At 45.5% G+C, this 23,908-nt stretch overlaps 1 protein-coding gene across 1 annotated transcript in view; it reads left to right on the top strand.

Annotated features, from left to right (window-relative positions):
* LOC141257868 (sodium-dependent serotonin transporter-like) overlaps nt 1-23,908 on the top strand; it is a 188,122-nt gene that overhangs the window by 48,481 nt on the left and 115,733 nt on the right. Inside the window, exon 2 of the mRNA XM_073672880.1 lies at nt 18,598-18,732. Coding sequence (XP_073528981.1) covers nt 18,598-18,732 — 135 coding nt within the window. The remainder of the gene's footprint in view (nt 1-18,597; nt 18,733-23,908) is intronic.

Below are 23,908 nucleotides of genomic sequence, written 5' to 3'. Positions count from 1 at the left end.
GGGGATGAGGATGAGGCAGCATCCCCAGAGGCCAACATCCCTGAGCTGAAGGTGTCCGAGGGAAACTTTGGAACCGACCAGCTCAGATACTTAACTCTAAAAGGGGTGTTTGATTATGTCACTGTTCTGAATGGTGTTGCTCAAGAGCCATACTTTGCCATAAATTGGGAGCTACTATATCAGGTCACCAAGCTCAGAGGAGAGGTAATAGAGCAGTTACTAGTGCCAGGGCCGTACAGACACAGGGTGTTAGATATGGCCCATGGACATGTCTTAGGTGGTCATCTGGGGGTAGAAAAAATCCATGAAAGGATCCTCCAGAGGTTCTACTGGCCCGGGTGTCACAGAGAGATCAGGAATTATTTTAGGTCCTGTCCCACGTGTCAGCTGACCTCCCCGGTGGTTCACTTCCGTTGCCCTTTAGTGCTACAGCCTATCATTGAGTTCCCATTCGATCACATCACCATGGATCTAGTGGGACCCCTGGTCAAGTCCGCCAGAGGACATCAGTATATCCTGGTGGTACTGGACTATGCTAAACGGTATCCGGAGGCCATACCACTACGAAACTCCTATTCCTAGTGTACAGCCCACGAGTTGATCCATATATTTTCCAGGACGGGGTTGCCTAAAGAGATCCTAACGGACTCCATTTATGTCAAAGGTGATGAAGAGCTGTGCAAGACCCTGCAAATCACACAACTCAGGACCTCTGTCTACCACCCACAGTCAGATAGCTTGGTAGAGAGGTTTAATAAAACCTTGAAGGCCCTGTTGAAGGTGGCAGAGAAAGAAGGCCAGGACTGGGACTGTCTTCTGCCATACCTTCTATTCTCCATCAGAGAAGTCCAACAGGCCTCTACAGGATTCTCCCCTTTTGAGCTGTTGTATGGCTGACACCCTGAACGTAGCGAAGGAGAGCTGGGAGGCGGAGTCTACACCCTACAGGAGTGTAATAGAACATGTGGCCCAGATGCAAGACAGAATTGCAGAGGTGATCCCCATTGTGAAAGAACACCTCCACAAAGCGCAAGAGGTACAGTCGAGAGTGTACAATAGGTCGGCGAGAGTGAGATAGTTCCTGGCTAAGTGGCAGGGCCCCTATGAAGTAGGGGAAGAGTTTGGCGATGTCAACTATAAAGTCCACCAACCAGGGAGAAGGAAGCCCTACTAGGTGTACCGCGTCAACCTGATCAAGCCATGGCGAGAATGGAACATGGAAGCTCCCAAAAGCAACAGTACCAAGAGTTGCTACAGCGGAACAGGGACCTATTTTCAGATCTACCAGAGTGTGCGCAGATCATAGAGCATGAGGTGCTTACTGAGCATCATGTCCAAGTAAACATGAAGCCATATCGGATTGCTGAAGCCCGTTAAGAGGTAATCTTGAAAAAGGTGAAGCACATGCTGAGTCTGGGAGTCATTGAAGAGTCCAAGAGTGTCTGATCCAGCCCCATAGTCTTAATGCCGAAACCAGATGGAGAATGGCGGTTTTGTAATGACTATAGGAAACTGAATGAGGTCTCTAAGTTTGATTCGTACCCAATGCCCAGGGTAGATGAACTAATCTAAAGGCTAGGGCCGGCCAGGTACATTACCAACCTTGACCTCAGAAAAGAGTATTGGCAAATTCATATGGCTCAAAATGCCAAGGAGAAGACAGCCTTTTCAACACCAGATAGGTGTTTTCAATACACAAAGATGCCATTTGGGTTGCAAGGGGCTCCAGCTACCTTCCAGAGAGCCATGGATTGGATCCTAGCTCCCCACAAGAAGTATGCAGTGGCCTAACTGGATGATATCGTGATCTACAGCCAGGATTGGGGAAGCCATCTGAGCAAAGTCCAGGTGATATTCGATGCCCTACGGAAGGCGGGGTTTTCCATCAACCTGAAGAAATGTGTTATGGGCATGGAGGAAGCCAAATATTTGGGCTATGTTGTAGGCGGAGGCGAGATAAAGCCCCAAATAAATAAAGTTGATGCGATCCAGGGTTGGACACAAAGCGCTCCTGGGCATCGTGGGCTACTGCCGCCAGTTCATCCCTAACTTCGCCATGATAGCCGCCCCTTTGACAGATTTCCTTAAATGGACAAAGTCGGCTATGGCTAAGTGGTCTCCAGAGGGTGAGACAGCTTTCCATTAACTGAAGCTAGCTCTGTATAAACAGCCAGTGCTGGTGGCACCGGATTTCTCAAAGGAGTTTGTGGTCCAGATGGATGCGTCAGATACAAGGCTGGGTGCTCTTCTGTCACAAGAGATGAACGGGGAAAAGCACCCCATAATGTATTAAAGCCGGAAGCTGACATCTTGTGAGAAAAATTACTCCATAGTGGAGAAGGAATGTTTGGCCTTCAAGTGGTCGTTGAACACTCTAAGATACTACTTCTTAGGCAGGAAGTTCAGGCTGGTATCAGACCATGCCCCACTAAGGTGGATGAGGGAAAAGAAGGGGAACAATGCCCGAGTGACCAGGTGGTTCCTAGCCCTGCAGGATTTTAGCTTCCATGTAGAGCATAGGCCCAGGAAACTGCATGGCAATGCTGACACATTGTCGATGGTCCACTGTTTGATAGTGGAAGGTGCCAAGCCCCCCGAATTTCGGAAGAGGGGAGGTATGTAAGATGGCTGCCGGACAGGTCCTTGAGGGGAGATACAGTGCTGGCCAAAAGTATTGGCACCCCTGCAATTCTGTCAGATAATACTCAGTTTCTTCCTGAAAATGATTGCAATAACAAATTCTTTGGTTTTATTCTCTTCATTTAATTTGTCTTCAATGAAAAAAACACAAAAAGAATTGTCCTAAAGCCAAATTGGATATAATTCCACACCAAACCTAAAAAAGGGGGTGGACAAAAGTATTGGCACTGTTTGAAAAATCATGTGATGCTTCTCTAATTCGTGTAATTAACAGCACCTGTATCTTACCTGTGGCACCTAACAGGTGTTGGCAATAACTAAATCACACTTGTAGCCAGTTAACATGGATTAAAGTTGACTCAACCTCTGTCCTGTGTCCTTGTGTGTACCACATTGAGCATGGAGAAAAGAAAGAAGACCAAAGAACTGTCTGAGGACTTGAGAAACCAAATTGTGAGGAAGCATGAGCAATCTCAAGGCTACAAGTCCATCTCCAAAGACCTGAATGTTCCTGTGTCTTCCGTGCGCAGTGTCATCAAGAAGTTTAAAGCCTATGGCACTGTGGCTAACCTCCCTAGATGTGGACGGAAAAGAAAAATTGACGAGAGATTTCAACGCAAGATTGTGCGGATGGTGGATAAAGAACCTCGACTAACATCCAAACAAGTTCAAGCTGCCCTGCAGTCCGAGGGTACAACAGTGTCAACCCGTACTATCCGTCGACGTCTGAATGAAAAGGGACTGTATGGTAGGATACCCAGGAAGACCCCACTTCTTACCCCGAGACATAAAAAAGCCAGGCTGGAGTTTGCCAAAACTTACCTGAGAAAGCCTAAAACATTTTGGAAGAATGTTCTCTGGTCAGATGAGACAAAAGTAGAACTTTATGGGAAAAAGCATCAACATAGAGTGTACAGGAAAAAAAAAGAGGCATTCAAAGAAAATAACACGGTCCCTACAGTCAAACATGGCGGAGGTTCCCTGATGTTTTGGGGTTGCTTTGCTGCCTCTGGCACTGGACTGCTTGACCGTGTGCATGGCATTATGAAGTCTGAAGACTACCAACAAATTTTGCAGCGTAATGTAGGGCCCAGTGTGAGAAAGCTGGGTCTCCCTCAGAGGTCATGGGTCTTCCAGCAGGACAATGACCCAAAACACACTTCCAAAAGCACTATAAAATGGTTTCAGAGAAAGCACTGGAGACTTCTAAGGTGGCCAGCAATGAGTCCACACCTGTGGAGAGATCTCAAAATGGCAGTTTGGAGAAGGCACCCTTCAAATATCAGGGAACTGGAGCAGTTTGCCAAAGAAGAATGGTCTACAATTCCAGCAGAGCATTGTAAGAAACTCATTGATGGTTACCGGAAGCAGTTGTTCACAGTTATTTTGGCTAAAGGTTGTGCAACCAAGTATTAGGCTGAGGGTGCCAATACTTTTGTCCGGCCCTTTTTTGTGTGAAATGATCAATGATTTGATTTTTGCATCATTCTCTTTTGTGTTTTTTTCCTTGCAAGCAAATTAAATGAGGAGAATAATACCAAAGAATTTGTGATTGCAATCATTTTCAGGAAGAAACTGAGTATTATCTGACAGAATTGCAGAGGTGCCAATACTGCAAAGCAGTCATCAAAGCAAAAGGTGGGTACTTTGAAGGACCTAGAATATAAGACATATTTTCAGTTGTTTCACACTTTTTTGTTAAGTATATAATTTCACATGTGTTAATTCATAGTTTTGATGCCTTTAGTGTGAATGTACAATTTTCATAGTCATGAAAATACAGAAAAATCTTTAAATGAGGTGTGTCCAAACTTTTAGTCTGTACTGTATATATATATATATATATATATATATACAGTACAGACCAAAAGTTTGGACACACCTTCTCATTTAAAGATTTTTCTGTATTTTCATGACTATGAAAATTGTACATTCACACTGAAGGCATCAAAACTATGAATTAACACATGTGGAATTATATACTTAATAAAAAAGTGTGAAACAACTGAAAATATGTCTTATATTCAAGGTTCTTCAAAGTAGCCACCTTTTGCTTTGATGACTGCTTTGCACACTCTTGGCATTCTCTTGATGAGCTTCAAGAGGTAGTCACTGGAAATGGTTTTCACTTCACAGGTGTGCCCTGTCAGGTTTAATAAGTGGGATTTCTTGCCTTTTAAATGGGGTTTGGACCATCAGTTGTGTTGTGCAGAAGTCTGGTGGATACACAGCTGATAGTCCTACTGAATAGACTGTTAGAATTTGTATTATGGCAAGAAAAAAGCAGCTAAGTAAAGAAAAACGAGTGGCCATCATTACTTTAAGAAATGAAGGTCAGTCAGTCTGAAAAATTGGGAAAACTTTGAAAGTGTCCCCAAGTGCAGTTGCAAAACCATCAAGTGCTACAAAGAAACTGGCTCATATGAGGACCGCCCCAGGAAAGGAAGACCAAGAGTCACCTCTGCTTCTGAGGATAAGTTTATCCGAGTCACCAGCCTCAGAAATCGCAGGTTAACAGCAGCTCAGATTAGAGACCAGGTCAATGCCACACAGAGTTCTAGCAGCAGACACATCTCTACAACAACTGTTAAGAGGAGACTTTGTGCAGCAGGCCTTCATGGTAAAATAGCTGCTAGGAAACCACTGCTAAAGACAGACAACAAGCAGAAGAGACTTGTTTGGGCTAAAGAACACAAGGAATGGACATTAGACCAGTAGAAATATGTGCTTTGGTCTGATGAGTCCAAATTTGAGATCTTTGGTTCCAACCACCGTGTCTTTGTGCGACGCAGAAAAGGTGAACGGGTGGACTCTACATGCCTGGTTCCCACCGTGAAGCACGGAGGAGGAGGTGTGATGGTGTGGGGGTGCTTTGCTGGTGACACTGTTGGGGATTTATTCAAAATGGAAGGCATAATGAACCAGCATAGCTACCACAGCATCTTGCAGTGGCACGCTATTCCATCCGGTTCGCGTTTAGATGGACCATTATTTATTTTTCAACAGGACAATGACCCCAAACACACCTCCAGGCTGTGTAAGGGCTATTTGACCAAGAAGGAGAATGATGGGGTGCTACGCTAGATAACCTGGCCTCCACAGTCACCAGATCTGAACCCAATCGGGATGGTTTGGGTTGAGCTGGACCGCAGAGTGAAGGCAAAAGGGCCAACAAGTGCTAAGCATCTCTGGGAACTCCTTCAAGATTGTTGGAAGACCATTTCCGGTGACTACCTCTTGTAGCTCATCAAGAGAATGTCAAGAGTGTGCAAAGCAGTCATCAAAGCAAAAGGTGGCTACTTTGAAGAACCTAGAATATAAGACATATTTTCATTTGTTTCACACTTTTTTGTTAAGTATATAATTCCACATGTGTTAATTCATAGTTTTGATGCCTTCAGTGTGAATGTACAATTTTCATAGTCATGAAAATACAGAAAAATCTTTAAATGAGAAGGTGTGTCCAAACTTTTGGTCTGTACTGTATATATATATATATATTTATTGTGTGTGTGTGTATGTATGTATATATATATATATATATATATATCTATAATATAACCGGGGATGCGGGTCTCTGTCCGAAGCCTCGATAGACTGCGCATGCGTGACGCGCAGTCTGGCTCCAGACAGAAGACCGCATCCAGCCGTTACAGGTAAGAGGAGGTGTATGGCGTCGGAGATCGCGGTATGCGTAGGCACTGAACGCACACTGTGATCTCCGGCGCCATACTTGCATACTTACCTGCCCGGGAAGAGCGTTGCCACGGCGCCTCTCTTCAGCGGAGACCAGGGGCGGAGTGAGACGTCGGATCGGCGCATGCGCATAGCGCTATCCGGCGCCATTTTACTGAAGACACATTTACAGTGTGTCTTCAGCAAAATGGCGCCGGACAGCGCGGTGCTCTGGCGCCGGACAGCGCGGTGCTCTGGCGCTGCACTCCTCCCCCGGCCTCCGGCAGAACAGGACGCTGCAGCGCTGGAGTACAGAGAAGAAAGGTGAGTATAACTGTTTATTTTTTGGGAGATGTGTGTATAGTGGGGGGGTGAGGGGTGCCACGCATACCGGGATTAGGGGAGCCATGCATACCAGAATAGGGATGAGGGGAGCCATGCATACCAGAATAGGGATGAGGGGTGCCACGCATACCGGGATTGGGGATGAGGGGTGCCACGCATACCAGGATTGGGGATGAGGGGTGCCACGCATACCAGGATTGGGGAAGAGGGGTGCCACGCATACCAGGATTGGGGATGAGGGGTGCCACGCATACCAAAATAGGGATGAGGGGTGCCACGCATACCAGGATTGGGGATGAGGGGTGCCACACATACCGGGATTGGGGATGAGGGGTGACACGCATACCGGGATTGGGGATGAGGGGTGCCACGCATACCAGGATTGGGGATGAGGGGAGCCACGCATACCGGGATTGGGGATGAGGGGTGCCACGCATACCGGGATTGGGGATGAGGGGTGCCACACATAATGGGATTGGGGATGAGGGGAGCCACGCATACCGGGATTGGGGATGAGGAGTGCCACACATAGCAGAATAGGGATGAGGGGTGCCACGCATACCAGAATAGGGATGAGAGGTGCCACACATCCCAGGATAGGGATAAGGGGTGCCACGCATACCGGGATTGGGGATGAGGGGTGCCACGCATACCAGGATTGGGGACGAGGGGTGCGACGCATACCAGGATTGGGGATGAAAGGTGCCACGCATACCAGAATAGAGATGAGGGGTGCCACGCATACCGGGATTGGGGATGAAGGGTGCCACGCATACCGGGATTGGGGATGAGGGGTGACACGCATACCGGGATTGGGGATGAGGGGTGCCACGCATACCGGGATTGGGGATGAGGGGTGCCACGCATACCAGGATTGGGGATGAGGGGTGCCACGCATACCGGGATTGGGGATGAGGGGTGCCACGCATACCGGGATTGGGGATGAGGGGTGCCACGCATACCAGAATAGGGATGAGGGGTGCCACGCATACCAGAATAGGGATGAGGGGTGCCACACATACCGGGATTGGGGATGAGGGGTTCCACGCATACCGGGATTGGGGATGAGGGGTGCCACGCATACCGGGATTGGGGATGAGGGGTGCCACGCATACCAGAATAGGGATGAGGGGTGCCACGCATACCAGAATGGGGATGAGGGGTGCCACACATACCGAGATTGGGGATGAGGGGTGCCACGCATACCGGGATTGGGGATGAGGGGTGCCACGCATACCAGAATAGGGATGAGGGGTGCCACGCATACCAGGATTGGGGATGAGGGGTGCCACGCATACTGGGATTGGGGATGAGGGGAGCCACGCATACCGGGATTGGAGATGAGGGGTGCCACGCATACCGGGATTGGGGACGAGGGGTGCCACGCATAACGGGATAGGATGGTGGGGGCAGCACAAATACCAGGAGGGGGACAGCACATACCAACATGGGAGACCATATACCAATAAAAATGCTCGCCACCCGGGCGTAGAACGGGTTCAATAGCTAGTATATATATATATACACACACAGTGGGTGAAATAAGTATTGAATACAATTTTTCTCACCTGATGTTGGTAGCAACTAGTGATGATCGAGTATGCCTCATTAACCCTTTTGGCGAGCAAGCTCTGTTGCTCAGCAAGTATTTTGGCTGTTAGACAGCTGTGACACATGCAGAGATGTATGTATGTATATAATATATATATATATATATATATATACAGTACAGACCAAAAGTTTGGACACACCTTCTCACTTAAAGATTTTTCTGTATTTTCATGACTTTGAAAATTGTCCATTCACACTGAAGGCATCAAAACTATGAATTAACACATGTGGAATTATATACTTAACAAAAAAGTGTGAAACAACTGAAAATATGTCTTATATTCTAGGTTCTTCAAAGTAGCCACCTTTTGCTTTGATGACTTCTTTGCACACTCTTGGCATTCTCTTGATGAGCTTCAAGAGGTAGTCACCGGAAATGGTCTTCCAACAATCTTGAAGGAGTTCCCAGAGATGCTTAGCACTTGTTGGCCCTTTTGCCTTCACTCTGCGGTCCAGCTCACCCCAAACCATCTCGATTGGGTTCAGGTCTGGTGACTGTGGAGGCCAGGTCATCTGGTGTAGCACCCCATCACTCTCCCTCTTGGTCAAATAGCCCTTACACAGCCTGGAGCTGTGTTTGGGGTCATTGTCCTGTTGAAAAATAAATGATGGTCCAACTAAACGCAAACCGGATGGAATAGCATGTCGCTGCAAGATGCTGTGGTAGCCATGCTGGTTCAGTATGCCTTCAATTTTGAATAAATCCCCAACGGTGTCACCAGCAAAACACCCCCACACCATCACACCTCCTCCTCCATGCTTCACGGTGGGAACCAGGCATGTAGAGTCCAATCGTTCACCTTTTTTGCGTCTCACAAAGACACGGTGGTTGGAACCAAAGATCTCAAATTTGGACTCATCAGACCAAAGCACAGATTTCCACTGGTCTAATGTCCATTCCTTGTGTTCTTTAGCCCAAACAAGTCTCTTCTGCTTGTTGCCTGTCCTTAGCAGTGGTTTCCTAGCAGCTATTTTACCATGAAGGCCTGCTGCACAAAGTCTCCTCTTAACAGTTGTTGAAGAGATGTGTCTGCTGCTAGAACTCTGTGTGGCATTGGCCTGGTCTCTAATCTGAGCTGCTGTTAACCTGCGATTTCTGAGGCTGGTGACTCGGATAAACTTATCTTCAGAAGCAGAGGTGACTCTTGGTCTTCCTTTCCTGGGGCGGTCCTCATGTGAGCCAGTTTCTTTGTAGCGCTTTATGGTTTTTGCAACTACACTTGGGGACACATTCAAAGTTTTCCCAATTTTTCTGACTGACTGACCTTCATTTCTTAAAGTAATGATGGCCACTCGTTTTTCTTTACTTAGCTGCTTTTTTTTTGCCATAATACAAATTCTAACAGTCTATTCAGCAGGACTATCACCTGTGTATCCACCTGACTTCTGGACAACACAACTGATGGTCCCAACCCCATTTATAAGGCAAGAAATCCCACTTATTAAACCTGACAGGGCACACCTGTGAAGTGAAAACCATTTCCAGTGACTACCTCTTGAAGCTCATCAAGAGAATGCCAAGAGTGTGCAAAGCAGTCATCAAAGCAAAAGGTAGCTACTTTGAAGAACCTAGAAAATAAGACATATTTTCAGTTGTTTCACACTTTTTTGTTAAGTATATAATTCCACATGTGTTAATTCATAGTTTTGATGCCTTCAGTGTGAATGTACAATTTTCATAGTCATGAAAATACAGAAAAATCTTTAAATGAGAAGGTGTGTCCAAACTTTTGGTCTGTACTGTGTATATATATATATATATATATATATATATATATATATATATATATATATATATATATATATATATATATATATATATATATATATAGTTAGGTCCATATATATTTGGACAGAGACAACATTTTTCTAATTTTGGTTCTAGACATTACCACAATGAATTTTAAACAAAACAATTCAGATGCAGTTGAAGTTCAGACTTTCAGCTTTCATTTGAGGGTATCCACATTAAAATTGGATGAAGGGTTTAGGAGTTTCAGCTCCTTAACATGTGCCACCCTGTTTTTAAAGGAACCAAAAGTAATTGGACAATTGACTCCAAGGCTATTTCATGGACAGGTGTGGGCAATCCCTTCGTTATGTCATTCTCAATTAAGCAGATAAAAGGCCTGGAGTTGATTTGAGGTGTGGTGCTTGAATTTGGAAGGTTTTGCTGTGAAGTAAACATGCAGTCATAGGAGCTCTCCATGCAGGTGAAACAAGCCATCCTTAAGCTGCAAAAACAGAAGAAACCCATCCGAGAAATTGCTACAATATTAGGAGTGGCAAAATCTACAGTTTGGTACATCCTGAGAAAGAAAGAAAGCACTGGTGAACTCATCAATGCAAAAAGACCTGGGCGCCCACGGAAGACAACAGTGGTGGATGATCGCAGAATAATCTCCATGGTGAAGAGAAACCCCTTCACAACAGCCAACCAAGTGAACAACACTCTCCAGGAGGTAGGTGTATCAATATCCAAATCTACCATAAAGAGAAGACTGCATGAAAGTAAATACAGAGGGTTCACTGCACGGTGCAAGCCACTCATAAGCATCAAGAATAGAAAGGCTAGACTGGACTTTGCTAAAAAACATCTAAAAAAGCCAGCACAGTTCTGGAAGAACATTCATTGGACAGATGAAACCAAGATCAACCTCTAACAGAATGATGTAAAGAGAAAAGTATGGCGAAGGCGTGGTACAGCTCATGATCCAAAGCATACCACATCATCTGTAAAACACGGCGGAGGCAGTGTGATGGCTTGGACATGCATGGCTGCCAGTGGCACTGGGTCACTAGTGTTTATTGATGATGTGACACAGGACAGAAGCAGCCGAATGAATTCTGATGTATTCAGAGCCATACTGTGTGCTCAGATCCAGCCAAATGCAGCCAAACTGATTGGTCGTCATTTCATACTACAGATAGACAATGACCCAAAAGATAAAGCCAAAGCAACCCAGGAGTTTATTAAAGCAAAGAAGTGGAATATTCTTGAATGGCCAAGTCAGTCACCTGATCTCAACCCAATTGAGCATGCATTTCACTTGTTAAAGACTAAACTTCAGACAGAAAGGCCCACAAACAAACAGCAACTGAAAACCACCACAGTGAAGGCCTGGCACAGCATCAAAAAGGAGGAAACACAGCGTCTGGTGATGTCCATGAGTTCAAGACTAGTGTTGAGCCACCCCCGTAGTGTTCGGGTTCGGTTCGTCGAACACCGGGATGTTCGAGGAACTGTTCGTCGAACTGTTCGTTGAACACCTTAGAACACCGTCGAACACCGTTAAAACCAATGGCAGGCAAACAAAAACACATAGAAACACATAGAAAACACCTGCAAAGGTGTCCAAAAGCTGACAAACTGCTCAGAAGACACTCTCTTTAAAAAAGCCGGCCGGCAAATTCAGCAGCGGCATACACCGGTACCCGACAATTTAGACAAGAAGGAATAGAGCATCACACATAGATTAGATAGATAGAAACATGTCAGTCACACATATAAGAAGCACAGTGACAGTGTTGCTTACTGCACTTGTCATTTAGTGTAAAGGATTTATTAAAAAAAATATTAGTGTTTTCATGCACCGTCTCTTTAAAAAAGCCGGCCGGCAATTCAGCATCGGTAACCGACAATTTAGAACAGAAAGAATAGAGCTTCACACATAGATTAGATAGATAGAAACATGTCAGTCACATTTATAATAAGTACAGTGACAGTGTTGGTTACTGTACTTGTCATTTAGTGTTAAAATAAAGGATTTATTAAAATAAAAATTGGCGTGGGATCCCCCATAATTTTAGGCTCTAGCGGAGGTGAAGCAGACGGCTGGGGCAGATGTTTGAAGCCTCGGAAGGGGGTAATACCCACGGAGCTTCCCAGGCTACTAATATCAGCCCCCAGCTGAATACTTAGCCTTTACTAGCTATTAAAATGGGGGACCCCCCCAAAAAAATGATGTAGGGTCCCCCCTATTTTAATAGCTAGCAAAGGCTAGGCAGACAGCTGGGGGCTGATATTAATAGCTCAGGAAGGGTGCCATGAATATTGGCCCCCTCCCAGGCTAGAAACACCAGCCGTCAGCCGCCCCAGAAATGGCGCATCCATAGGATGCGCCAATTCTGGCACTTAGCCTCGCTCTTCCCACTGCCCTGTAGCGGTGGCAGTGGGGTAATAGGGCTGGGGTTGATGTCAGCTTATAATGCCAGCTGACATCAAGCCCAGGTTAGTAATGGAGAGGCGTCTATAAGACACCCCCATTACTAACCCCATAGTCAAAGTTAAAAAAAACACAAACACCCAGAATAAAGTCCTTTAATTGAAATAAACACACAATTCTTTATTGTTCTAAATTAAACCATACTTACCGTCACGCCCATTCCAGCTGAAGCCAACGATCTCCTGTAATAAAAATAAAATAATAAACCAACATCATCCTTACCTTTCCATGGTTCCCAGGACAGCTCCAGCTCTGCTACATCGAGATGACAGGCTGGAGCGCAGCAGAACGCTGCCATCCAGCCTGTCATCCTGCGGACACTGAGAAGCGCAGGCATGCTTGCGCTCCTCAGTGTCTCGCTGTGACGGCATCCAGATGAGCCGAGGTCATGTCCAATGAACTCGGCTCACCTCATGCACGTCACTTACAGCGTGGGAGAATTCTCACGCTGAAGCGCTGAGTGCAGGAGAATTTTCCCACGCTGTCAGTGACGTGCATGAGGTGAGCTGAGTTCATTGGACATGAGCTCACCTCATGCACGTCACTGACAGCGTGGGAGAATTCTCCTGCACTCAGCACTTCAGCGTGAGAATTTTCCCACGCTGTCAGTGACGTGCATGAGGTGAGCTGAGTTCATTGGACATGACCTCAGCTCATCTTTATGCCGTCACAGCGAGACACTGAGTAGCGCAAGCATGCCTGCTCTTCTCAGTGTCTGCGGCATGACAGGCTGGATGGCAGCTTTCTGCTGCGGTCCAGCCTGTCATCTCGATATAGCAGAGCTGAAGCTGTCGTGGGAACCATGGAAAGGTAAGGATGAGGTTGGTTTATTATTTTTCTTTTATTGCAGGAGATCGTTGGCTTCAGCTGGAATGGGCGTGATGGTAAGTATGGTTTAATTTAGAACAATAAAGAATTGTGTGTTTATTTCAATTAAAGGACTTTATTCTGGGTGTTGTGTTTTTTTTAAATACTTTACTAGAAATTCATGGCGGTCATGTCTAATACTGGCGTGACCCCATGAATTTTGGGCTTGGGGCCAGCTGATAATACCAAGCTGGCCCTAACCCCTTTATTAACCAGTGAGCCACCGCACCAGGGCCCTGGATGAGTTGGGTACAGCGCCAGAAGATGGCGCTTCTATGAACGCGCCATTTTCCGTGGTGGCTGCGGACTGCAATTTGCAGCGGGGGGGGGGCCCAGAAAGCTTGGGCCTCCCTGCGCTGCAGATTCCAGCCCCCAGCTGCCTAGTTGTACCTGGCTGGACACAAAAATAGGGCGAAGCCCCACGTATTTTTTTTTTAATTATTTCATGAAATTCATGAAATAATTAAGAAAAAAAGGCCTTCCCTATATTGTTGTGTCCGGCCAGGTACAAATAGTCAGCTGGTGGTTGGGGGCAGCCCGTTCCTGCCTGCTGTACCTGGCTGGACACAAATATAGTGCGAAGCCCCACTTCAATTTTTTTTAATTATTTCATGAAATTCATGAAATAACTAAGAAAAAAAGGCCTTCCCTATATTGTTGTGTCCGGCCAGGTACAAATAGGCAGCTGGTGGTTGGGGGCAGCCCGTTCCTGCCTGCTGTACCTGGCTGGACACAAATATAGTGCGAAGCCCCACTTCATTTTTTTTTAATTATTTCATGAAATTCATGAAATAATTAAGAAAAAAAGGCCTTCCCTATATTGTTGTGTCCGGCCAGGTACAAATAGTCAGCTGGTGGTTGGGGGCAGCCCGTTCCTGCCTGCTGTACCTGGCTGGACACAAATATAGTGCGAAGCCCCACTTCAATTTTTTTTAATTATTTCATGAAATTCATGAAATAATTAAGAAAAAAAGGCCTTCCCTATATTGTTGTGTCCGGCCAGGTACAAATAGGCAGCTGGTGGTTGGGGGCAGCCCGTTCCTGCCTGCTGTACCTGGCTGGACACAAATATAGTGCGAAGCCCCACTTCAATTTTTTTAAATTATTTCAGGAAATTCATGAAATAATTAAAAAAAAATTGACGTGGGGCTTCGCACTATATTTGTGTCCAGTCAGGTGCAGCAGGCAGGAACGGGCTGCCCCCAACCACCAGCTGCCTATTTGTACCTGGCTGAACACAACAATATAGGGAAGCCCTTTTTTTCTTAATTATTTCATGAAATAATTTAAAGAAAATTGACGTGGGGCTTCGCCCTGTTTTTGTGTCCAGCCAGGTAAAACTAGGCAGCTGGGGGCTGGAATCCGCAGCGCAGGGAGGCCCAAGCTTTCTGGGCCACCCCCGCTGCAAATTGCAGTCCGCAACCACCCCGGAAAATGGCGCGTTCATAGAAGCGCCATCTTCTGGCGCTGTACCCAACTCATCCAGGGCCCTGATGCGGTGGCTCACTGGGTAATAAAGGGGTTAGGGCCAGCTTGGCATTATCAGCTGGCCCTAAGCCCGAAATTCATGGGGTCACGCCAATATTAGACATGACCACCATGAATTTCTAGTAAAGTATTTAAAAAAAACACAACACCCAGAAAAAAGTCCTTTAATTGAAATAAACAAACAATTCTTTATTGTTCTAAATTAAACCATACTTACCGTCACGCCCATTCCAGCTGAAGCCAACGATCTCCTGAAATAAAAGAAAAATAATAAAGCAACATCATCCTTACCTTTCCATGGTTCCCATGACAGCTTCAGCTCTGCTACATCGAGATGACAGGCTGGACCGCAGCAGAACGCTGCCATCCAGCCTGTCATCCCGCAGACACTGAGAAGCGCAGGCTTGCTTGCGCTCCACAGTGTCTCTCTGTGAGGGCATCCAGATGAGCCGAGTTAATGTCCAATGAACTCGGCTCACCTCATGCACGTCTCTGACCTCATTGAGCTTTGAACTTCATAACCAGGTGTATGCAATCATGAGAAAAGCTACTTAAAGTGGCCACTTGCAAGTTGTTCTCCTGTTTGAATCTCCTCTGAAGAGTGGCATCATGGGCTCCTCAAAACAACTGTCAAATGATCTGAAAACAAAGATTATTCAACATAGTTGTTCAGGGGAAGGATACAAAAAGCTGTCTCAGAGATTTAACCTGTCAGTTTACACTGTGAGGAACATAGTAAGGAAATGAAAAACACAGGGACAGTTCTTGTTAAGGCCAGAAGTGGCAGGCCAAGAAAAACATCAGAAAAGCAGAGAAGAAGAATGGTGAGATCAGTCAAGGACAATCCTCAGACCACCTCCAGAGAGCTGCAGCATCAACTTGCTGCAGATGGTGTCACTGTGCATCGGTCAACTATACAACGCACTTTGCACAATGAGAAGCTGTATGGGAGAGTGATGCGAAAGAAGCCGTTTCTGCAAGCACGCCACAAACAGAGTCGGCTGAGGTATGCAAAAGCACATTTGGAGAAGCTAATTTCTTTTTGGAAGAAGGTCCTGTGGACTGATGAAACCAAGATTGAGTTGTTTGGTCATACAAAAAGACATTATGCATGGCGGCAAAAAAACACAGCATTCCAAGAAAAACACTTGCTACCCACAGTAAAATTTGGTGGAGGTTCCATCATGCTTTGGGGCTGTGCGGCCAATGGCGGCACTGGGAATCTTGTTAAAGTTGAGGGACGCATGGATTCCACTCAGTATCAGCAGATTCTTGACAATAATATTCAAGAATCAGTGATAAAGTTGAAGTTACGCAGGGGATGGATCTTTCAGCAAGACAATGATCCAAAACACCGCTCCAAATCTACTCAGGCATTCATGCAGAGGAACAATTACAATGTTCTGGAATGGCCATCCCAGTCCCCAGACCTGAATATCATTGAACATCTGTGGGATCATTTGAAGAGGGCTGTCCGTGCTCGGCGACCATCAAACTTTACTGAACTGGAATTGTTTTGTAAAGAGGAATGGTCAAAAATACTTTCATCCAGGATCCAGGAACTCATTAAAAGCTACAGGAAGCGACTAGAGGCTGTTATTTTTGCAAAAGGAGGATCTACTAAATATTAATGTCACTTTTCTGGTGAGGTGCCCATACTTATGCACCTGTCAAATTTTGTTTGAATGAAGATTGCACATTTTCTGTTAGTACAATAAACCTCATTTCAAGGCAGAAACATTACTGTGTCCAACAGTTATTACATATATCAAACTGAAATAGCTGTTGCAAAAACATCAATTTTTATAAAACATTAAGCTTAAGATTAATAGGGGTGCCCAAACTTTTTCATATAACTGTATATACAGTACAGACCAAAAGTTTGGACACACCTCATTTAAAGATTTTTCTGTATTTTCATGACTATGAAAATTGTACATTCACACTGAAGGCATCAAAACTATGAATTAACACATGTGGAATTATATACTTAACAAAAAAGTGTGAAACAACTGAAAATATGTCTTATATTCTAGGTTCTTCAAAGTAGCTACCTTTTGCTTTGATGACTGCTTTGCACACTCTTGGCATTCTCTTGATGAGCTTCAAGAGGTAGTCACCGGAAATGGTTTTCACTTTACAGGTGTGCCCTGTCAGGTTTAATAAGTGGGATTTCTTGCCTTATAAATGGGGTTGGGACCATCAGTTGTGTTGTGCAGAAGTCTGGTGGATACACAGCTGATAGTCCTGCTGAATAGACTGTTAGAATTTGTATTATGGCAAGAAAAAAAGCAGCTAAGTAAAGAAAAACGAGTGGCCATCATTACTTTAAGAAATGAAGGTCAGTCAAACCGAAAAATTGGGAAATCTTTGAAAGTGTCCCCAAATGCAGTTGCAAAAACCATCAAGCGCTACAAAGAAACTGGCTCACATGAGGACCGCCCCAGGAAAGGAAGACCTAGAGTCACCTCTGCTTCTGAGGATAAGTTTATCCGAGTCACCAGCCTCAGAAATCGCAGGTTAACAGCAGCTCAGATTAGAGACCAGGCCAATGCCACACAGAGTTCTAGCAGCAGACACATCTCTTCAACAACTGTTAAGAGGAGACTTTGTGCAGCAGGCCTTCATGGTAAAATAGCTGCTAGGAAACTACTGCTAAGGACAGGCAACAAGCAAAAGAGACTTGTTTGGGCTAAAGAACACAAGGAATGGACATTAGACCAGTGGAAATCTGTGCTTTGGTCTGATGAGTCCAAATTTGAGATCTTTGGTTCCAACCACCATGTCTTTGTGCGACGCAGAAAAGGTGAACGGATGGACTCTACATGTCTGGTTCCCACCGTGAAGCATGGAGGAGGAGGTGTGATGGTGTGGGGGTGTTTTGCTGGTGACACTGTTGGGGATTTATTCAAAATTGAAGGCATACTGAACCAGCATGGCTACCACAGCATCTTGCAGCGGCATGCTATTCCATCTGGTTTGCGTTTAGTTGGACCATCATTTATTTTTCAACAGGACAATGACCCCAAACACACCTCCAGGCTGTGTAAGGGCTATTTGACCAAGAGGGAGAGTGATGGGATGCTACCCCAGATGACCTGGCCTCCACAGTCACCAGACCTGAACCCAATCGAGATGGTTTGGGGTGAGCTGGACCGCAGAGTGAAGGCAAAGGGGCCAACAAGTGCTAAGCATCTCTGGGAACTCCTTCAAGATTGTTGGAAGACTATTTCCGGTGACTACCTCTTGAAGCTCATCAAGAGAATGCCAAGAGTGTGCAAAGCAGTCATCAAAGCAAAAGGTGGATACTTTGAAGTACCTAGAATATAAGACATATTTTCAGTTGTTTCACACTTTTTTGTTAAGTATATAATTCCACATGTGTTAATTCAAATTAAGTTTTGATGCCTTCAGTGTGAATGTACAATTTTCATAGTCAAGAAAATACAGAAAAATGTTTAAATGAGAAGGTGTGTCCAAACTTTTGGTCTGTACTGTGTATATATATATATATATATATATATATATATATATATATATATATATATATGTGTGTATCTCAAAGCGCACCTTGTTGATAACTGGTCATAGTTGCACAAAAAGTTGACCAATATCAAGATATCTCAATGATCTATAATATCAGTGATTTCTAGTATTTTTTTTTTCCAGACATAAAAAAGACAAGCTTTGTACTGTATATCATGATCTCTATGTTGTACTGACATTGTATTATCTATTATTTTAGGAGCATTCCTGATTCCATACACCATTATGGCTCTATTTGGTGGCGTCCCTCTCTTTTTCATGGAGTTGGCTTTAGGACAGTTTCACAGAACAGGTGCTATTCCCATATGGAAACGCATCTGCCCTATTTTTAAAGGTAACATTGTTCTTGTTTGTATACTTTTGTGTCTAGAACATTCACTTTCTAATGTAATTCTACATTTTCAAATAATTTTCAGGCTACCTTCAGGAGGTCTAAAACCTACAAAAGACAAAAAATATATCACATGCTCTACCATCATTATATATAAATGTAAAGCAAAGTTGCATATGAAATATAGGGCACTTAGTGAACTATTTTTGATCAAAAAAAGTATACAAGCCGTCCCACCAGCGACAAGGTGACCCTATTTGGGACGGTCCTACACTGTCTATATTAAAAACCTTACTGTATATCAAAGTTGAAGTAATGCATATAAAAGGGTAGACAAATAGAACCGGTCCCAAAATCAGACCACCCAAGCCCATGGTAAGCTACATATATACTAACCAGCTCAACAAGGGGGATGCCACACCCCTAATTTGCACAGAATGCAAACAAGACAAAAAAACAAGCAATGTGAACTGAGAGCTAAGATGGTAGCTAAGATGGTACACATGCAAGAAATAAGAGCATGTTCACACTAGCAAAAAGATACAAATAATATAATAATAATAGTTGTCTGAAATAATACAAAGTTGAGTAGAACGGACCAATAAAATAATTTAGTGTGAAAATTTACATTATTCTTTAGCCCAAGTGGATGAAATTATCCTGAGGAGCTTCCCATCAGCCACGCATACAAAACATGCACACAACTTATTGTCTTGTGTACTGTGCTATTTTTGATGGAAGCACATCTATATATATAATTGTCTTATCCTGTCTGTCTGTCTGTCTGTCTATCTGTCTGTCTGTCTGTCTGTCCAGGAAATCCCGCGTCGCTCATTGGTCCGGCAGCGGCCAATCAGCGCCGCGGGATTTCTGAAAAAATCACCAAATTTAAATATCGGCCGCGACCAATCAGCACAGCGGTGTTTAAATCTGGAGCCAAGATCGGTGATTGGTCGCGGCCGATATATAAATTTGGCGCCCAAATCGGTGATTGATCGCGGGCAGCGCCAGCGACCAATCAGCGATTTTTAACACAATGTCCGGACCTTTGTAACACCATGCGGATACTGTGGGGACATCAGCGGCTAGGGTGTGAAGGGAGGACCGGGGAGCGCCGCTGCCTGTGCGGATACTTCTGCTGCGAGAACCAGGGACATGAGCGGCCGCTCGCAGCAGAAGTATCCCGACACGCAACGCCGCTCCCTGGTCCTCCCTTCACACCCTAGCCGCTGATGTCCCCATAGTATCCGCATGGTTTTACAAGGTCCGGACATTTGTGTTAAAAATCGCTAATTGGTCGCAGGCGCTGCCCGCGACCAATCACCGATTTGGGCGCCAAATTTAAATATCGGCCGCGACCAATCACTGATCTTGGCTCCACATTTCAACACCGCTGTACTGATTGGTCGCGGACGCTATTTAAATGTGGCGCCAAAATCGGTGATTGGTGGCGGGCAGCGCCTGTGACCAATTAGAGATTTTTAACACAAATGTCCGGATCTTTGTAACACCATGCTGATACTGTGGGGACATCAGCGGCCAGGGTGTGAAGGTAGGACCGGGGAGCGGCGTTGCGGGTCCGGATACTTCTGCTGCGACCGCCCGGTCATGTCCCGGCTTCTCGGAGCGGAAGTATCCGCACAGGGAGCGCCACTGAAATCCATGCGGCTAGCGTGTGTAGGGAGGACCGGGGAGCGGCGCTGCGGGTCCGGATACTTCTGCTGCGAGCGCCCGCTCATGTCCCGGCTTCTCGGAGCGGAAGTAGCCGCACAGGCAGCCGCTCCCCGGTCCTCACCAATACGATACGCTGATTGGTCGCGCCCTCCCGACGCGACCAATCAGAGATTTCAACGCTGAATTCAAACACACTGTCCGCTGCTTAGTAACACGGCGCGCGACATTTAAAACCTGCTTCTATGATTGGTCGCGGACAGATTTCCGCGCCAAATTTAAACACGCTCTCCGGCCAATTACCACAACATTTCAAATATCTACGCCACGTACGGGAGATAGCACGACTAACTCCGCCCATGTGGTCTTGTGACTTACAAAATGCTCATAACGTACTGAGCAGGTTTTCTCTGTCACACTGTGCGAGGGACTTCAGTCAGACTGTGCGAGGGACTTCTGTCACACTGTGCGAGGGACTTCAGTCACACTGTGCGAGGGACTTCAGTCACACTGTGAGAGGGACTTCTGTCACACTGTGCGAGGGACATCAGTCACACTGTGCGAGGGACTTCTGTCACACTGTGCGAGGGACTTCTGTCACACTGTGCGAGGGACTTCAGTCACACTGTGCGAGGGACTTCTGTCACACTGTGCGCACTGAAGAGATACTTCTTTACGCTTCCTGTTTTATAATGGGTCGTAAGCGAAAATACGCCATGGAGGAAGACAGAAAAGCAGCGGAAGCAGCAAGAAAACGACAACGTCGAGAGCAACAGACACCACAACATACTGCCGCCAGACAAGCCCAGGATGTGGAAGCTCACAAAAAACGTCGGGAACAGGAGATACCGCAACACACTGCCGCCAGACAAGCCCAGGATGCGGAATCTCACAAAAAACGCCGGGAACAGGAGACACCGCAACACACTGCCGCCAGACAAGCCCAGGATGCCGAATATCACCAAAAACGCCGGGAACAGGAGACACCGCAACACACTGCCGCCAGACAAGCCCAGGATGCAGAAACTCACCAAAAACGACGGGAACAGGAGACACCGCAACACACTGCCGCCAGACAAGCCCAGGATGCGGAAGCTCAACAAAAACGCCGGGAACAGGAGACACCGCAACAAACTGCCGCAAGACAAGCCCAGGATGCGGAAGCTCAACAAAAACGCTGGGAACAGGAGACACCGCAACACACTGCCGCCAGACAAGCTCAGGATGCCGAATCTCACAAAAAATGCCGGGAACAGGAGACACCGCAACACACTGCCGCCAGACAAGCCCAGGATGCCGAATCTCAACAAAAACGCCGGGAACAGGAGACACCGCAACACACTGCCGCAAGACAAGCCCAGGATGCGGAAGCTCAAAAAAAACGCCGGGAACAGGACACACCGCAACACACTGCCGCCAGACAAGCCCAGGATGCGGAATCTCAACAAAAACGCCGGGAACAAGAGACACCACAACACACTGTCGCCAGACAAGCCCAGGATGCGGAATCTCACATACAATGTCGGAAACAGGAGACAACACAACACACTGTCGCCAGACAAGCCCAGGATGCGGAATCTCACAGACAACGTCGGAAACAGGAGACAACACAAGACACTGCCGCCAGACAAGCACAGGATGCGGAATCTCACAGACAACGTCGGGAACGGGAAACACCGCAACACACTGCGGCTAGACACGAACACGATGCAGAATCCCATAGACAATGTCGTCTGAATGAATCTCCAGAATCCAGGACAAACCGAGAACAACACGATCGACAAATTTATCAAAAAAGAATGCTCTACCAACTAAGGCAAACCCAGCAGAACATTCAACAACTTGCACGTCACGTAACAGACAATGAAACTATCATTATTCAACACTACTGTGGGAAGATGAATGTAGTTTGTTCAAAATGCGAATCTATGAATTTTATCGAGGAAAAAACATCTGACAATCAGTTTACTCAATGCTGTCAAAAAGGAAAAGTGATGCTACCAAGATGTCACTACTCAGATCTGTTTGAGCAGTTGATGAAAGGAACGCATGAACACAGTAGAAATTTGATGGAAAATATCAGAAGTATCAACAGTTCTCATGCGTTTGCATCATTTGGTGCCAACATTGCACCGCCCCCTGGATTCGGACCGTATTGTTTTAAAATTCATGGCCAGATCTACCACCGTACTGGAACACTTCACCCAGAACTAGGACAACCACCAACATTTGCACAATTATACATCTTTGATCCAAATGAGGCTACAGAACAAAGGATGAACCGAAAAGAAAATGAAAAGTGTAATGCAGAACTGATGAACCTAATTGCCGTACATTTACAAACAATCAGCCCATTTGCTGCCGCATATCGCATGCTAAAAGACGTTGAAGCTGAGGAGGAACAGAGAGCTATACAAAATGGGACGGAAATGCCTTCTATTATCATGGCCATTAAACAAGAACGTCAACAAGATCCCCGATGTTACAACAAACCACGTGTAAGTGAGGTCGCAGTTGTTTTTCAAAACGATGATGGAGAGCCTCCTTTTCATAGAGATATATTAGTCCATCTTAAGCCAGACAAAAACAACCCTTTCGTTCCTAAAACACAACGGATTAGCATTTTGCACAGCAACCTTGATGCTCTTCTGTATCCGCTATTCTTTCCAAGCGGTGATCAAGGGTGGCATGAAAACCTACACCAGCAAGGAACTTCAAGAAGAATTACACAACTACAGTACCACAGTTTTCTTCTGTCTGTGCGAAAATACTTCAATCCTATTTTAAACGGTGGGAAACTGACACAACAGTACTTAGTAGACGCATACGTTAAAATTGAAGCAAATCGGCTCAATTTCATACGAAGAAATCAAAAACAACTTAAAGTTGAAGACTACTGCGTTCTTCAAGAACATTTGCAAAAACAATCCATTCAAAAAGGAATTCCAATTGGAAAAACAGTAATTCTCCCGTCGTCCTTTGAAGGTAGCCCCCGCAACATGCCACAGCGTTATCAAGATGCAATGGCAATAGTAACAAAGTATGGAAGACCTGACATTTTTTTAACAATGACCTGTAATCCTAAATGGCCGGAAATTACAGAAAATCTACAACCCTGGCAGCAAGTTGAACACAGGCCGGACTTAGTTGCACGCGTATTTCGACTAAAACTCAGCAGCCTTTTTGAAGACATCAAAAAAGGCCTTTTTGGAACAGTCGTAGCAATGGTACACGTCATAGAGTTTCAGAAACGAGGTCTCCCACATGCGCATGTACTAATTATTTTAGATGCGGATTCCAAGTTTCGCACGGAGGATGAAATTGACAACATAGTGTGGGCTGAAATTCCTAACCAAGAAAAGTATCCTGAACTGTATAATATTGTAATCTGTAATATGGTTCATGGCCCATGCGGTGTAGCAAATCCAAAAAGTCCATGCATGGAAAACGGAAAGTGTACAAAAAGGTTTCCAAAGCAGTTGAAACAGCACACTGTTAAAGATTTGGA

This window comes from Phyllobates terribilis, unplaced genomic scaffold, assembly GCF_046119375.1.
Source record: "Phyllobates terribilis strain yellow unplaced genomic scaffold, ASM4611937v1 Scaffold_1__5_contigs__length_1240528914, whole genome shotgun sequence".
Lineage (NCBI taxonomy): Eukaryota > Metazoa > Chordata > Amphibia > Anura > Dendrobatidae > Phyllobates > Phyllobates terribilis.
The sequence above is the reverse complement of the archived record's forward strand: the minus strand, read 5'-3'. Positions and strand labels throughout refer to the sequence as shown.